Source organism: Xenopus tropicalis, chromosome 5 (genome assembly GCF_000004195.4).
Source record: "Xenopus tropicalis strain Nigerian chromosome 5, UCB_Xtro_10.0, whole genome shotgun sequence".
In the NCBI taxonomy this organism is placed as follows: domain Eukaryota; kingdom Metazoa; phylum Chordata; class Amphibia; order Anura; family Pipidae; genus Xenopus; species Xenopus tropicalis.
The window spans coordinates 31,381,199-31,399,924 of record NC_030681.2 but is presented as its reverse complement, the minus strand read 5'-3'; the positions used below and the strand labels follow the sequence as shown (position 1 = coordinate 31,399,924).

Genomic DNA, 18,726 nt, shown 5'->3' with positions numbered 1-18,726 from the left:
TCTCCTAATTCCCCTCTAATCCTGCACTAAACTGCCCTTTCCTGCTGCTCTGCGCCCTCCCCGCTATCTCTCCCCATCCTTATCAGCCGCATTCCTCCATTATCTGCCTATAGCAGCTCCATGGCTTGCCCTGGGCTCCATCTCCCCAAATTCCACGAACCCCCCTTTTCATTCTCTTTCCCGTGTGGAAATGGCTCTCGGGCAGCGCAGGGCTAAATGTAACTTTATACACATTAAGTCATTTTACAGGAAAAAAAAACACAATGTTTCAGTGACAAACGTGTGATACTTGATACTCTGTTATCTTGGGACATGTTTCAATTTGCAAGTTCCTAGTTGTTCCTACAATTCACAGTTTTTGGTTAAAGGGGTCACGGTTTGTACAAACGCAGCCCGAGTGCCGCCTTATAATAATAATTACTAACAAATACACAAATAATATTAATTAAAACACACACACACACTTATGCATACATATATTCATACACACACAAGAGTTTAGAAAGAAGAAATGTTAAGATATCGCCCTTGTGCAATGTACCCATCAAAGTATTTTCATCCCTATTTATTGCAATGGACTAAAGCAATGTATTATTAGATTTAAGAGAGAATAATTGGGGTGTTAGAGGGGGACACGGTGGGACACACACACACACTTACACATACACACACAAGGGTTTAGAAAGAAGAAATGTGAAGATATTGCCCTTGTGCAATGTACCCATCAAAGTATTTTCATTCCTATTTATTACAGTGGACTAAAGCAATGTATTATTAGATTTAAGAGAGAATAATTGGGGTGTTAGAGGGGGACACGGTGGGACACACACACACTAACACATACACGCACACACACAAGGGTTTAGAAAGAAGAAATGTGAAGATATTGCCCTTGTGCAATGTACCCATCAAAGTATTTTCATTCCTATTTATTACAGTGGACTAAAGCAATGTATTATTAGATTTAAGAGAGAATAATTGGGGTGTTAGAGGGGGACACGGTGGGACACACACACACACTAACACAGATCGCTGCCCTGGTAGATCAGTGCGCACTGTTTGCTTACTTTATAGTTGTACTGATGATTAATTAGAGCCTAGTTAAGCCTTTTTATGGTCAGTATAAAACGAGATATGTATGCAAGATAGTGGAGTCAGCCAAGCCTGGCACTAAACTGTTTGCTCACTATAAAAACCCTTATCCAGAATGAGGTTTAGACAAACACTTTGCACTACTAGAATTGTTCTGCCCGGGGATCTGCATAAGGCGCAGGGGCAGTGGGATGAATGTGGCCTTTTCGCTGGGTCCCCCGTACGACCTGCCCAAAATGCTGGGCTCTCCGTGTCACAATGCGGCGAATGTTCGGCTTTGGGGGGAGATGGTATTTTGTTGATAAATACACGCTTCCCTTTTGGCAGAGGGAGGAAACGGTGTTTATAAACACAATCTAAATCATTAGTATTTTGCACGGTTGGATGTAAGTGTAGGGGTTGAGAAATATAAAGTGAGTTTATGGGGAAGAATGTGCACTTACCGCTCCTGCCCGATTGCCCTGCTTCCCAAGCCTGTGGCAGAACAAACTCATATTATACACATTATGGGAAAGGGGCAGCTTGTTGTCCTGCTGACTAACCCCGGTGTTTACAGTATGTCAATTCCCCAGTCCCTGCCTGAGAAATCTCTATGATATTCCCACTCAGACTTACCTGCCCCAGTCATGCGTTCGACCAGAAATGCCAGAGTGACCGATTTAACCCTGACCGTGCCTGCTGGGCAGAGAGCACAAAAGACATCACAAATTTCCTCCCGTTGTAAAAGAGTTAAGGATGACAGAGTGGCGATTTTATTGCTCGATCTGACGCTTTTGTCTGTGGCCACTAAACACCTCGATGACAAGTTCTTCCCGTTCTCAAAGGGAATCATCAAGCGATGGATGATTTGGAGAAGTAAGAGATAAGCCATTGCCTAGTATGGGAGTGTGGGGAGAGCCGGCTCAGAATGCCTGCCTAATAGGAAATAATTAGGTTTATTCATTTAACACTCTGATTGCTTATAGAAAGAAAAGTCCTGGGTAAACAGAGGAAACTGCCCATTTAAACAGAGCAAGCACGTTATATGTTGCCATTAATCTTGGCACAAAATGGGCTTTTTTTTTAGTCAAGAAAAATGCAAAAAGGCAAATGGCTCGCAAAGTTGTAACAACCCCAACCCAACTCTCTTCTGCAAGTGCCCTACATGGGCTATGGGAATCAGAAAGCCATCGGGTTAGGTATACCCCCACTTTACTGTAACATAATGATGAGCCCCAACTCCATTTATTTATCTATCATCAATCTATCTATCATCTATCTATCTATCTATCTATCTATCTATCATCTATCTATCATCAATCTATCTATCTATCTGTCTGTCTATATATCTATCTATCTATCTATCTGTTTGGCTATATTTTTATTTCTTGCTTGCTTTGTTAATATATTTAGACGTCAATAATGTTTCTGTACTTTTTTCAGGTTGTCTGTCTACTCCCTCTTTCTCACAATCTAACATTCTATCTTTATTACGCTATTATATTTTCAGTTTCTCTGTTTATATATATATATATATATACAGTCATCAATATATCAGTAGTATATATAAAACAGTCATCAATATATCAGTAGTTTATATCAGATGTTTCTGTCTTTTTTATTTTTTTTCTGGTTGTTTGGTTGGTATCTATCTATCTATCTATCTATCTATCTATCTATCTATCTATCATCTATCTATCTATCTATCTATCTATCTATCTATCATCTATATATCTATCTATCTATCTATCTATCTATCTATCTATCTATCTATCTATCATCTTCCTATATCATCTATCTATCTACCTATCTATCTCTACCCTGTCTAATCTCTGTTTATATATTTAAAGGTCATACTCATACAGTTGTTCTGTCTTCTACAGTTTTTTTGTGGTTTTCAGTCATCTATCAACTGCCTCTATCATATATTTATGTCATCTGTTTTACGAGTCTTTTTCTGCTTCCATATTTAGACATTAATATATCAACAGTTTATGTATTTTATCTTTTCTTTGCTTTCTTTTCCATCTGTTCGTCTACTTTTTATCTGCCTGTGCCCAGCCACCCGCTCTCGTTTGCCACAAGGTAGGCCCCTTGCTGAGGGAGTGCAGGGCTAGGGCTATGCCAGTGTTTAGTTGACGGAGCGCCTTTCCTATGGTTACAGACGAGCCACACAGCGCTTTCCGAGCCGCACAACTCCGCTTTCTCCCTACTGGAGTCTTAGCTCTCCGTGCAGATCTCAGCGCCCCGCTGATCGATTATTTGATAATTGATTTACCTTCTAACCAATACATGGGCAGGCTTTGAACTGCCGGAATCTGATTGGACAAGAGCTCTCTCTCCTGCTGCCTACTGAGATTTGGGCTAGTTCATTCTGCTGTATTCGGAGGGGAGTTCGATCTATACTTGCTGTATCTTCAAGGGGGCTGTGGTAAAACTCTATAAATCCCGGCGCAGCTGGAAGGCGACAGAGCCCAGAGTCGCACATAGAGAGCGATCCCTTCTCGGGCAGAAATGAAAGAAAAGTTTGTTTGTGTGCTGTATTAGCTACAATGTCCATAGCGATTAAACCCAATGAATACAACGTCGCTACAAATTAGAAGCTAAAGCGAATTGCACGATTATTGTCTTTATGAATTGTTATTTAAGAAAGCAGACGACTGCATTTATTTGTAAATCCCACATGCGAGTTGACACATTATCGGGGGCCCTACCAGTGCAAAGCAACAGTGTCCCCGTCAGGGGGGGGGGGGGGGGTGACATTAGGGCTATGCGACCTGCTGCTCCCGGCGTACTACAACTCCCAGGTATCCCTGAAAGCCGGAAAGTGCGGAGAGTTGCAGTACAACTGCTTGTACCTATGTTTCGCCCAAGCTTGCCTGTAAAGTTGGCCCTAGCCTAAAACTGCCCGCACTTCAGGGTATTCCCATACATCTATAATACTAGGGATTCCCAGCTCCTGCTGAACTACAACTCTCACATCCCACTAGAGTCAGGAGAATAGCAAAGGATAGTGGGATATATAGGAACACACATAAAGGGTTCCACTCGCCCTTAGAGTAGTGGGGTCCCCCTTAGAGTAGTGGGGTCCCCCTGTGTGCAAGGCCGGACCCCGGGATCCCAGTCAGAGTACAGCAGCGGGGGAAGCGCCATGTGACATGCCGATGAAGTCCCGCAGAGTGCGGCCGGGGATGTGCCGACATTACACGGGCAGACATTACACGGGAGAGGCGGCTGCTGCTCTCTTTCCCTGCCGCGGCAGAGCCCTGTGATTGTTATGATTGGGAGTATGTGCTCTTGTTTCTCCTGCTTGGGATTATCCTCCCCGTTTCCACACCCCCCTCCCCACACAGGCGAGTTGCTGCAGCCCATTGCATTGTGTAAGACGCGACCTGTTATGGCCACCACTACTTCCGGGTTCCAGCATTCTGGTCCAGACCCAGCAGCTCTCCGCCTGGGCTACACGCACACTCCATGCACAGCGAGTCTGGCAGCAGCAGCAGCGGCAGCAGCAGCACCGGGGCTCCTTTAAATCCGACTGAGACGTTTCCTCTGCCTCCCCCTTTCCCCAGCAGCAGCGGCAGCAGCACTGAGAGTCGCACGGAGAGAGCTGATCTGTTCGGGGCTGCCTGCCCGGGAGAAGGCACTAGGAGCCCCGATCTCCCTCAGTTCTGTACCTGGACACTACATTTTCCGGGGGTTCTGTCCGGATCATCATTCATTCAGCACCTTGACAAGCTCGCCCGGTGATTGACAGCTGCGGTGGCACAAAGCCATGAGACTTGCCCTTAGCTGCCTGCCAGGGGCACTTTCCTACTGAATCTTGTTGGGGGGGGGAAATATTTGCCTTTATTTTTTTTTATTTTTTCACTCCCTGATCTTTGGGGGGAAAAGAAGCAGTTGCGTTTGATGCCGAATTATCATGTTGTTAATTCAATGAGCGCCGTCCGACCGGAGACTTGGCTTCACTTCTCACCGCATTGGAAACTTTAAAGGGAATTTTTTTTACTGTTTTTTTTTTTTCTTTTTTCACTTTTTTTGTGGAGTTGCGTAATTGATTCTGTTCCACACTGGCCTTAAATAGGATATATCTGAAGTTGAAGTAGGAAGGAGTTAGGAAGGCCGATGGCTCAAAGGGTATGTATATTAATAAGCATGTGTGGGACTCCCAAGCTTCCCTGCTGGGCCCTGTAACAGGGGGCCCCTACTCTCTCTCTCTGGCTAAACTTACTCTCCATTCTGCAGGGAGATTTAGTGGGAAGGGAGCAGCACATACAGATCAGCTATACAGAAGTGTGTGTGTTATTGTGTATGTGTGAGTGTGACTGACCTAAACACATTTATGGTACACGTTTGTTTTATGTGCTTAATTGTGTCACTTTTGTAACTTGGGCAAATCACTGCAGTCACTTGTGTATAACTGTTGGGTCATGTATGTGTGTGTAAGTAAATTAGAAAAATGATGGCATTTACCATGTGTGTGTTTTATCACTGTGTCTTTGTATATCTGTATATATTATGCATTATCACACACACACACATATATATATATATAGTACATGTCATAATATTTTTAATTTCTATTTTTTTTTTTAAATATACCTCTACACATATATATTGTGAGAGTGCAGACGTGAGTGAGCCCAAGCATTCCCCTAATGTATTGGTGCAGACAGCTAGCAGCCCCAGACAATACGGAGTTTTTAAGAAGTGTTTGTGTTTGTGCATCAGGCTTAGTGGCAGTGTTAAAGGTCTAATCTCTCTTTAGGATCTGACACTTCAATGAAGTTGTGTTCCAAATACACAAGTAATCTTAATTGCTGCCACTTATTCTGAATCTGTGCTCATAATCAGTAGCGTTGCAATAATTAAAAGTCATTAAACTTTGCATAATCTGAGTGCAGCGCCATAATGAGCAATCTGTAAGGGGAAAGCTGCAAAGGCTGACACTTCACTTCCAAACAAGTGTCACTGCTTGACTGAACTCTTATTTACTAATGCCTGCAGCTCCAGGCAGCTTCTTTATTTCCGATAGAATGGAAAACGTTCTCCCTGATAGCAAGTCATGATCTTTATTTATTTGTTAGTATTTACTAATCGCACAAATCGCATAAGTAACCAGTAATATGACAAGCTAGAACCAGATCCTTTCTGTGATAGTGACTTTCCTGGGACTTGTGAGATTTGTCTAAACTTTCTGCCCTCACCCAGGCTTTGATTGTGTTTAGTGTTATCCCCACACTGTAGTTCTACACAGCAATTTCAGTGCCCTGATGCTTTTACATTTTTTATTTTAATTTTAAAATTGTATTAGCAGTCATATGCAGATATAATATATGTTTAACACAGATTTATGTATTTATAGAAAGATATATTTGTATATACATACATTCAGACATAAGTACACACACATATATATATATATATTGATATACAAAGATAAGAAATATTTATATATATATATAGGCAGACTAAAGTGTTAGCGTTTTATAAAAATACAAATGAAAAGTAAATACATGTAAATGCATTATATATACATAAGTGTATATAACTATATATATATATATATATTTACATATACTGTATATTTGTTTTAGATAATTAATAGTGTACAATGGGCTTGTTGAGTGCAGTAATTAGCCTGAAATTCAGCATTTGCCCAGTTTGTTTGTAGCCCAGATAGCAGCCAGAGGAAGCCACATGCTAAATTCACATGCCTCTTATAATTGCCCTCATTGAAACATTTTGGCATATGGTTATTGAATTAAGCAAACGCTTTCAGCTTGATTTCCCAACTGTCACATCTAAAATATTGTCAGTTCTTCTGATTTCCATTGGTTTTTTCCATCTGATCAGTGGCAAGGAATGGCTAATGAAATAAAATGCTAATTCTCCAAGCCGATCCGAATGAGTGTTGGGAATGAAATGATCCAGAGAGGAGTAGGATGGGAGCTGCAGGAAGGCCCCAGCAGCAGAGGCCGGCGGCTCTGTCAGGAGAGCAGCTGCTCATGGTTTTTTTCTGTCTGTTACACAGTACGACGATTTGCCCCACTACGGTGGCATGGATGGAGTGGGCATACCCAGTACCATGTATGGCGATCCCCATGCTGCCAGGTCTATGCAGCCAGTGCACCACCTGAATCATGGGCCTCCTCTGCATTCCCACCAGTACCCGCACACGGCCCACACCAACGCTATGCCCCCCAGCATGGGCTCCTCTGTCAATGACGCTCTAAAGAGAGATAAAGATGCCATTTATGGGTAGGTACCCAGGGCACCCTCTGTCACTTCTTCCCTTACTTATCGCGGGAAGTGCAAAGAATTCCCATAGCCCTGTGCCTTTTACACTGTATGTATGTAACATGGTAACTCCGGCGCTGTCCTGTCCGCTCGGCGCAGTTCTGTTTAAACTCCTGAGAACGTTTCTAATAGCACTTTTGTATCTGCTCCGCGGTTTTCTTTTTTATTATTTAGTGCTCCCTGCCTCTGTGTTCTCCTAAGTGGTTAATGAGTCCTATGTACTGAAGTTTATTACACGCATGGAGTTTGGGGAAAGTTCAGCAAATAACTGTATTTACAAAGGGAAGTTAAACCAAGTGGGGTGTTTGTTTAGTTAGTGTAAAAAGTATTTTTGTAGGAAAAATTTGAAAGTGCTGTGCTGTGAATAAATGGATAGATGTATTATAAATAAAAATAATGTATTGTGTGTGTATATTTAATATATCTATACACACAAATAATAAATTAACCCTTATTGCATTATTTTTTATATTTTTTACTCTTTGGCCTATTTAGGGCATATCAAATATTCCTGACTTGATGATAGCTATTCCTCCTATGAAAATGTATAATATTCCTGCAGTTAGACATCCCAGTATAACATGTCTGTTGCTCAGTGTAAAGTGCCTGATGTTAGAGACCCTAGAATAATAATAATTAAATCCCAGGATAATGTTCCTGGTCATACATATCACAGTGTAATATTCCTGATGTTGTAGATTTCAGTAAAATTTCCAGCTGTTTTTTATCCCAGTATTACATATCAATGATATAGGTTCCAGTATAATATCTATAGTGTTATTCCTGCTAAGTATAATACTCCTGGTTATATATATATATATATATATATATATATATATATATATATATATATATATATATATATATATATATAAATATATATATTTATTTATTTATTTCAGTATGTCATTTCTGCTGTAATACCCTTCTATATAATATCCCTGATCGTATAGATCTCAGTATAATCTGATAGATCCCAGTATAATATTGCTGCTGTTCTAGGTCCCAGCACAGTGCATTTTGTGCCAGTACTTTTCCCAGTGCAGCTCAGTACGCTCTAGTTATTGTGAAACCCTGTGTAATCTCACTAATTTGTCGCTGAGAATCGCTAATCTTTTGGAGCCCTTGAGTTTATTTAGAGACATATTTGCTCTGTTCGCTGCTAGAATTGTACCTTTCCAGGATCTTAACAAAAGATTTTCACTCTTCCAAAACCACTTACACATTCTGTGATTCCGGCGTGGAAAGGAAGGTTCCAGTTTACAGAACAAATTAGAATAAATGACTTTTCGCACTTGCAATTGAGTTAAAAGGTTAATGCCACCCCGTCCTCTTTTCATGAGGGGCATTTTATCTGCATTACACAAAATACTAAAGATTCGCCCCGGTTTGCAGATTTACGGCGCTGTTATAACTGAGTGCAATGGGCCGACATAAAAGCAGCACTTTGAGTCACTTTTTTTTTTTACTTTAATTTTATATTCTAATGAATATCCACACCCGCCCTTTAGAGAGGAGAATAGAATCCCAGAAGTGAAAGCTTGTGCTATCTGTACAATCTGTATGATATAATTAGTGCCCATGCAGTGGAGACCTTGGTCCATATAATGGTGACCAGCTCCAGTTTATAATACAGAGCTTTATGCTGTATTTGCCAGGATTGTGCCGGCCATGGTGTTAGTCCAGGGCCTCTCATGTATTACCCTATTGAGTCCAGCGATGACCTGGGTCAGGCAGCATAAGCCCCCTCTGTTCTAATGCCCTTGCCCTCAGTGTGTCTGACAGTTAGCCCCGCATTTAATATTTGCCTCTTTGTGTGACTTTTCTTTTCTGTGTGTGTTTTCCTTGCAGACACCCTCTGTTCCCTCTATTAGCACTGATTTTTGAGAAATGTGAATTAGCGACTTGCACTCCCCGGGAGCCTGGGGTAGCGGGCGGCGATGTGTGCTCCTCCGAGTCATTCAATGAAGACATAGCTGTGTTCGCCAAACAGGTCAGCCATACAATGCACTTGTGCCCACCCCAAGCAGCTCAGCCCAAGCCCACTTGTTTTATCGATCCCTCCATACAGAGACACACACAGCCCAGCTATCCAGCCTGTTTTATATGGAACTTCATCTGTGTATTAGTTGCAAATGGTCTCAACCAATCCCAATTCCACACATTATGCACCCCCGTAGTAGATTGTGTGATTCAATGTTTAAATACTACTGACTGCACATCATTATATAATGGACCAGCCAGTTTAATGAGGCACAAATAACGACGCCTGCGATTACTGCAACCATATTTCAAGTGTTATTTTTTGTCTTTCTTTTTATATTTGACTTTAGATTCGTGCAGAAAAACCTTTATTTTCTTCTAATCCGGAGTTGGATAATTTGGTAAGAACTCGCAGCACACATATTGTGTATATATATATATATATTTATTTTATTTTTTTATTTATCTGTACACCTTAATTCCCCCTCCCCCCCACCCCCTTTGCTTATTTATTTTGCTTGGGGATGTTAATTACTAGTAATACAGTGTAACAATTTGGTGTAAGTAAATTACCGAGCGATCAGAGGGAGAGATCTAAACCTCTTGGTAAATTAGATGACTTTCTGTTTTTATGGCACCCAGTAAGTAAGTGCAGTAATCAGCCCATTGGTTTATGAAGGGGTAGTCCCAGGCTCTAATGTGTTTGCTGCTATCACTTCTGTCTCACTTGTAGGCAAACATACTGGAAAGACATCAAAAGCCCCCCACTAATTCAGAACGTGAATAAAATTAATGACTGCCAGAAATCCAAGAAAATACAGTAACACTGATTTAAAAACACCAACTAGTTCATTTTTCATTTATAAACTGACTGCGCATATTAAATGACCTTCAGCCATATATATTTCTATTTCAAAGGGGTCCTTCACCCAAAAACTGTTTTTTTGTTTAATTAAAGAAAATATATTTCCAAGCAACTTTGCAGTGTTGTTTAATTAAAAATTATCATTGGTTTTGGTTATCTTTAAATGTAATTTCAGCTGAAAGCTTTATTTGTTTATCCTATTCTGTTCTCAGACTCTGAGACAGAAGTTAGTTCTTCTCCAGGTCTGCTAGCTTGTTTCAGAAGTCAGAACCAGAAGTGCAGAAAATGTAAACAGCCAGAGAGGGTGCAGCAATTACATTTATAAATACATTTGAAACAAATGAAAATATTTAATGAATGAATATTGGAAAGTTGCTTAGAATGTTTCTTTTAGAAAAAAAATAAATAAAATAAAACAGTGTTTTGGTGGAGGACCCCTTTTTAAAGTGATGCAAAGCAGTGCCCCCCCCATGGCCTAATTATTTTTATAACCCCCATAGGGTCATAATTAAGGATTAAAACCCAGTATTCATCTTGTGATTTTGTTTGTATTTTGTTTGCAGATGATTCAAGCCATACAAGTATTACGATTCCATCTGCTGGAGTTAGAAAAGGTAATTTCTCTCTGTGCAATATGTTTGAGAGCAGCCAGTGTTAGATCTAATACAGTACATTTGCATAAATGTCTTTCTTTCTGCTCCTGTGTAATTAGTGTCAAGACCAATCTTGAAGTCCATTCCTCTTCGCAGTTTAATTGCGATTTCAGCTACTAAAAACGAGATCACCAACGCCTTGGCCTTGTGTTCCTATTAATATATCGCCTGCACATTCCCCCTGTTTGCTGCCCAGAGAATCCTGTTATTTATATAGATTTCCCTGCATTAAAATTTACACTCTTTTTTGTTGTGTTTTTTCCCGTATTTTTTTTTTAGTTGCTAAGTTATGTTTTATGGGCAAAGAAAAATAAAAGATTGGAAGGTGAAACCCAGGGCAGTTGAATGCTTTGCCAGGGTGGGAAGCAGAGCTGCTTTATCTGTTAGTTGGTGCTCTGTGGGACTATTCCTGAATGCTGAAGGGAGAAGGGGGATAATAATGTCATTTTACAGGCTACTTTGCATTTTAGCAATAAAAAGGGATTGCAGTTTGATGCTAGCTATAAAAGTTGCATGCAAGCACACATACGCTGGTTTATTTATTTATTTATTCTATTTGTGTTTTGGATTTAAATATTAAAGCACTTAAAAAGCTTTCCTGCCATAATGTTAGCACCGAGCAAACCCCCAGATTAACTGAACGCCCCCCTTTCGCTCTGATATTTATTATAATTGCACTTGGGGCTGTAATAACGATGCCCTTGAATTTAAGGCTACATTCATCAGCATATTCATCATGCCCTTACATTAGTGATTTTTTTTTTTCTTTTCTGCTTGCTCTGATTTTCTGCTTACCCCTAATAGGCCTTCGGATGCTATAACTAGATGGAATTAAATAGTTTACTTTAAATGTCACCCATGCAGGTCATTCCTCTCATGGTCACAGCCCCGGGAGCTGATGAATTTAACACGGGTGTTGAATATGTTGTAGCCTGTGAATCATCTTGTCAATGTCAATTTTCTAGGATATCTCTATTTTAGCAGAAAAAAAAAAGTTATTCCTAATTCTATTGCGCGTCCTCTGGGGAGATAATTGCAAACGTGGCTGGGGGAATCTCTCGGTGCCACCAAGAGATCTTGATTTGCTGCTGTCAGTTGTATTTATCCACGACTGATCCTGCTTTCTCTATTCTCCCCCCGACCCTTTGCACCCGTACCGTCTCCCTACCAGGTACACGAACTGTGCGACAATTTCTGCCATCGGTATATTAGTTGTTTGAAAGGCAAAATGCCCATCGATCTGGTGATCGAAGATAGAGAAGGTGGATCTAAATCGGACAGCGAGGATATGACTCGATCAGCCCCCCTAACAGACCAGGTAAGCAGAGAAAATGCCCCCCTTTTCCCCCCTCTATGCCTCCCATTGGTATGCGCACCGCCGGCCGAGACCTTTCTATTATCTGCATATGATTAAGTTCCTTTTAGATACATTTTCATCCAAATGAAACAATTCTGAATAATGTGCCTATTATCGCTTCATTAAGCCTTTGCTCTTGGATTCGACCTCGCACGATGAGTTTGCACAAATGCTCTGCCAGCCAACTCGACCTGCTTTTGGGTGGCTTTTTCTGTGCCTGATTCCAATTTATTCTTTCATTAGGATTGTGGGTGTTTTTTTTTTTTTTTTTAATTCTCAGGGTTAAATCAACGCTTATAAATTATCAGTTAGTAAAGTTCTATTTTCGTCCTCTTCCCCCTGGGCTGAGAGAGGGAAATATATCTGAATTCTCTAGTCTTGGTGGTCTGATAAATAACACGAAGCAAGGGCCGGGCTATTTTCTTGCTGTCCGTACGGTTCATTAGCTGCCTTGTCAGTTTCCCTCGGCCGAGCGCATTCAGAGCTCAGTGAGCGCATCGCTTTGTGCCCAGGCCCCTGCAGTAAGCGCAGCGCTCTCCCCGCACAGGCGAGCAGGGGGAAAGGGCGAACATACACAGAAAGCAGCCATTTAATATCTATTTATAGTTGCTCACCATTCCTCATATCTTACTGGGAAATGTAGAAAAATCCATGGCTGCGCACCCCCCCTTTCCATGGAGTTGGTTGCGCCATGCGTTAAAGCGCGGTGCGTAGCGCTCCCCTGCGGCTGCGTTGGGGGGTCAGCGCCCTCCCTGTACAAAAGGTTGCAAGTTACTTGCTTTCGCCTTCGGGGAAACTAGCGCTCTGCTTTGGGAAAGGAACGGCGGGGCAGATAATGGGTTAAAATCGGAGGGAAAATGTGACTGGGAGAGAAGGTCAGTGGCAGAGGCTTCAGCTTAATCTCTGTCACCCAGTGAGATAATGATCCAGGCCTGGCATATATTTTCCTCTTTCACCTTGCACATTGCAGGCCTTTCATAGTGTGTCGCATTCATCACTTTGAAAATTGGATCTGGCTGTTTGCTTTATGCGATTACATGCGATTTTTGACTTAAGTCTATGCGATTTGATTTTCAAATGGAAAAAAAAAACCAGGTTCTATTCACAGTTGATTTTGTAGTGGGGAGTAGGCATGCATTGGTTGGTCAGACCGAATTGCAACTTGCTGCAACTGTGACAAAAGCTCTGTATTGTGATGCGCCCTATCCAAATAGACATTTATACCCCCACAAACAAACTGACTGACTGCCCAGCTACGATGAGACGAAAGGGCAAATGGGTGTCTCTGGTCATTATTGTTTAAGGAAAGCATTGAAGGGAAAGCACAACCCCCATTAGATTGTTATCTCACTGTTGAGCCAAATCCAGCTGATGTCTCTACTCCAAGTGGCTCAAAAAGTTTATTCAATCCACAGTCTTCTGGCCTGTAGTTTACTGACATCTTCCGGCATCTGCAGCAGAGTTTTGGGAATTGTGATTGTATGTGATTGTTATCATGTTTCAGATGTTTTGGTTATTGCAGCCGTTTGATATTTATTAGGCCCAATACCATTCTTAAATGTGGATTTTTTTTTTGTTTTATAACTGTAAGTAGGTGACCATCTGAAGCCAGGCAATTGGTGGGGTCATAAGGCAGCATAAGTATGTAATGCCCAGTTGCCTTGCTGGCAATACAGAGATTAATAGACATTCAGGGGTCCCTAAATATGGCGTTGGAAATTTTTAAAGGGGAACTGCACCCCAAATAGAATGTCATTCTAAGCAACTTTCCAATATACCTTCATTAAACATTTTCAGTGGTTGTAAAGTTATTCCTTATATAGTGTAAATATAATTTATGTGTCTGTCATTTTATATTCTTTTCACTTCTGTGTCTGACTTTTGAAACAATGTACCATAAGCCAGCTGATTAGCAGACCAGAAAAAGAAAGTCGACTTCTACAACATTGTTTCAAGAGTCGGGAAACTGTAAGGGATAAACAAACACAACTACCAGTTGCAATTACATTAAAGTTACAGATAACTTTAAAACCAAGAATGCTTAAGGAATGTATATTGGAAACTTGCTTGGAAATATATATATATATATATATATACGTTTTAACCTTGAAAGCAAGCAAGTTGTCCCTGTATAAAAAATATAATGAAGCAGTGAAATTCTTAATGAATCAGATAAAAGTGAGTGTAGGACTGGCCTGACTGGGGGTTATTTGACAGAGTTGGATATATTGCAATATATGCAAAACAATCCCGGTTTTGTTTAAAGGGGAGGGAATATATTGGTAGCTTAATGCACAGAATGTCTTAAATAATATTGATAATGGGTGAGTGCAGATCACCTCTTGTTTCTGTCTTTATGACTTTTATGGTCACAGCCTCATTGCTACCCCATCTAATGGTTTAGAATTTATTGGTGAGCACAGCTTTCCCTTTCTTGCTATTATATATATATATATATATATATATATATATATATGTGTGTGTGTATATATATATATAAATATATATATATATATATATATATAAATATATATATATATATATATATATAAATATATATATATATATATATATATAATATATAAATCCACTAGCACTCAATTGCTTTTAAAATATCATAGCAAAAAACATGATGTTTTGGAACTCACATCTCGTTTTTATGTATATTTATATATATATATATATATATATATATATATATATATATATATATATATATAAAACACACTCACATTTATTTTTTGTGCATGCTGCAGCTCTAGCTAATGGTCTGATGAATGGCTTGTACTTTGGATTCTGGGTGTAATGAGAGCTGCCCTTGGGAGCTGAGCGCCAGTTACACAAGGCGCAGTTAAACACGTTGGTTTCCACTCAGCCCTGTTATCCTTTTCAGCACCCAAGGAACTTAAAACCCAGCTCAGGAGCGCACTCAGCCCTGAATGGTTAAATATTTGCCTTGTAGTAGGATCAGATGCATAGCGTAGCGGTGAATATATAATTCCAGCTAAATATTTTTTTTAACTTTAGCAGGCCCGGACTGGCAATCTGTGGGTTCTGGCAAATGCCAGAGGGGCTGCTGTAAGATGCCATAGACAGTCACTATTTATTGGGCCGGTGGGGGCTGTTTGGGCCTCTGTGTACTTTGAATGCCAGGGCCTATTTTGAATCCCAGTTCAACCCAGAACTTTAGATATGGAGAAGCCTGTGAGAGAGATGGAAGTTAGAATTGGTCATCTGCATATAGGACATAATTTCTTTTTCCATTCTGAAAAGCTTAACAGATCAGGATGGTTGGTAAAAGATGTCCCAGTTTAAAGGGGAGTTCTGGAAAGTCTGCATTATCAGCGTGGGCTTCCCACTGTGTGTTATGACTACGTGTGATCTGTACAAATGAGCAGGCCCCAGTTAGGCCACACTGAAACCCATTACTGTGCATTACTGGGCAGTGAAACAGAGGCAGTTGCAATTCAACCAAAATTGCAATCCAACAAGTCTAGCTAGAAATTGGGTTTCGGAAAGCTTTAGGAGTGCTCGGATCTGTGCAGCTATTTGAGCAAATTACAAGAATGGCTTGGGGGCACAAATGAAATCAACACTTTAATTGCCTCCAAAATGAAGATTTATACTCTGTTTTTCCAAGAAAACATTACTGGGTTAAAATGTTGGCTAGAATTTAAAAAAAAAAGGGGGCACAACATATTTTAATTCATTTGCATGAAATCTGGTTTGTATAGAGACAATTTTGTCAAGAGTTAACCCTGGACTTCAAAAAATAGTCCATGGCAGAGACAATATAAATAGATCATACATCACCAGAGCTGTATGTTTATTTAACTTTTCCTTATCTGCTTGTAACATCATACCTATGGCATATCTACATGGCATGTAATTAATACCTTGCCTGTATTTACTTAATGTTGCACTTTGCAGTAAACAACAGTGAAATGTACTTAATGCATAGCATACAAGTTTGGGGCTGTAACCTAAAGCCGTGTATACTGGAGCCTGCCTCTTCATTTTGCATTTATTGGGAAAAGACTGCTTTGCTATTAGTTACAGTTATATACTTTTTACTAAAAAACAGTATTTTTTATGTAGGGCTTTTGCCATCGGCCATTAGCATCAGCATTTATATAAGTACAAAGGACATTTTATATATATTTATATATAAAACTAAATAAACTTAAATAATGTTCCATAATGTTTAATATTCTTCTGTGCACTAGGAATTGCAGTTTGGAGTCACCACCGAATACAGATTCCAAACTTTTAGCTGCACTGGGGGGGATCTGGGAGTTGTAGTTCTGCAACAACAGTTCCATATAACAGAGTTGTCCATGCCCATTTGCTGGAAGGAAATGTTATAAGAGTAATGTTATACAAAGAAGCTGTGGGCAGGTTGAGGGACATGGGGGGACACCAGGGATGTAGCAATAGGAAAAGCAGATCCTCCTGCTGGATGGGAGGTTCCAGTAGTGTAGAGAGCCCAGTAGATCCCTGACAAGCATGCAGTTTCAGTATATGTTTGGGGACAAGGTTACCTTCCCAAAGTTGTGGGCAGGCTTAAAATGATTTGGCTGCGGGACCCAACAGATCCTCCTGCTGGATGGGAGGTTCCAGTAGTGTAGAGAGCCCAGTAGATCCCTGACAAGCATGCAGTTTCAGTATATGTTTGGGGACAAGGTTACCTTCCCAAAGTTGTGGGCAGGCTTAAAATGATTTGGCTGCGGGACCCAACAGCTTTTAGTTACAGTATTGAGGTCCACATTTGGCCAGCAGAATTTTAACTGGGCCTTCATACTATACAGTATGTGGCCTATATGTCTTGAGGCCAGTTGATAACCTAAGTCCCAGTAAAGCGCTACTTAATTGGCCATGTAACCCCGAAAGGTTCAGGCTAGTGGTCAGGGGACCCTTTCTAAGGGAACCCGACTGCACCATTTAAAAAATCAAGCCCCTCCCCTTGCAAAAATGAAACTTTACACTTTCTTATGAATGTGGCCGAGCCAGTTCCAACTGCTTGCTGACAAACACAGATCCCCCCCTGTAGGTGTTGTTTGATGTGGAGTTGCTTGTTTAACTTATTTCCTACTGAAGTATCATTAGGCTGAGAGGCTCTTAGCAGCAGTGCCCCTGGCCTGTCGTACAATCACTCTGTGTCCTGCCCAAGGGTTCACCATACAAAACGGCCCCAGGTCTCCTGGCTGCAGGAGGAACAGGCATTGCCTATAACAAGCTGCTTCCCCAGCCCCTCCATAGTGGTTAGTTTGCACAGGACCATTGCGGACAGCCCTGGCTGTTTTACTTCCCACCGAGTCCTCAGTCTGCCATGACTGTTCCATGGCAAAAGCTTGAAATCCTTCCAAAAGAATCTAAATACAGAGAGCATGTGGTTAGTTCCAGTGCAAAGCTAATCCCTATTTCTCTCTCCAGTGCTCACCTTTATGCTTTTTCCATATATATTATTATTTTCTTTAACCTTTCCTTATCCAAATTATAACTTATGTTATCAGTTGTATGTGTATATATTACAGTGATTTCCAACCCTGTGGCGCAGTTGTTAGTACTGTTGCCCTAGGATCCTACACTCGATTCCAGCACAGACTTATCCCTGTACTTGCATGGGTTTCCTCTCACATTCCAAAAACATCTTATCTGCCCATGTATGGGCCCTCTCTGACAGATATCTATTGTCAGGTTTGAAAATCCCAAGCAAGGACTGCATTGGTGCATTGGTGCATTGATACAGTCCCCTTCTGACAGGCCTGCATTGGCCTTTAATACTGATGGGATCGTTGGCCGGGGACTGAACACTGATTTGGCCCAACATGTAGGTGACCAAATCTGGCATAATTGCCAGACAAACAGGTCTTTAAGTGTATAAGGTTGCCAACTTTTTGCTCATTTTATAATGGCCAGCCTGGGGAGTGTTTCTGTGGGTGCAAGTCTGTGATGTTGGGGCGGAGTCTTGATGTAATTGGGGTGGAGCCAGACATTACTGAGGCCACATTAAATAGAACTGAGTAGGGCAGGATAGAGGAGCAGATAGGATGTTAGGGGGGAAAAGAGGTGGGATGAAGGCGGAGGACTGGTATTTACAAATTTGACGTAAAGTACATTACCGGTCAATTAGTAATACCACCCTAGGCCTTGGCCTGTATTTTACCAGCTAGGCTTTACAGTGGTAGGGGTCCTTTGGTTGCCTGCTTTCTACTGATTTTCAAATACATACATGGCTACAGCTGAAACTAGCCTATTTTTGTGCCTGTGATATGAAAATAATATTGTAAGCTCCACTGGGGCAGGGACTGATGGGAATGATTGCATATTGTCTGTAATATGCTCTATACTGTCCCGGCGTGGTCAAAATAAACGTTAATAATATGATTTTTTTAAGGCCCCCTCACTGCAAGCAGTTGCCTCGTAGCTGAAGCATACGGCTTGGCTGCAACTCAAGGAGCGTTTGTGTGTGAGCTTTAGATGTGCCCCTTAACGAA

At 40.9% G+C, this 18,726-nt stretch overlaps 1 protein-coding gene across 2 annotated transcripts in view; it reads left to right on the top strand.

The window, feature by feature from the left end:
* Positions 1-4,362: 4,362 nt before the first annotated feature.
* Positions 4,363-18,726, top strand: part of meis1 (Meis homeobox 1) — a 112,342-nt gene continuing 97,978 nt past the window's right edge. Inside the window, exons 1-6 of one of the 2 annotated variants that reach the window (XM_002931746.5) lie at positions 4,363-5,208; positions 7,106-7,332; positions 9,223-9,364; positions 9,705-9,755; positions 10,783-10,833; positions 12,044-12,190. In XM_002931746.5, the coding sequence (XP_002931792.1) occupies positions 5,197-5,208; positions 7,106-7,332; positions 9,223-9,364; positions 9,705-9,755; positions 10,783-10,833; positions 12,044-12,190 (630 nt within the window). In that variant the 5' untranslated portion in view covers positions 4,363-5,196. The remainder of the gene's footprint in view (positions 5,209-7,105; positions 7,333-9,222; positions 9,365-9,704; positions 9,756-10,782; positions 10,834-12,043; positions 12,191-18,726) is intronic. The other variant, XM_004914716.4, reaches the window with a different exon arrangement.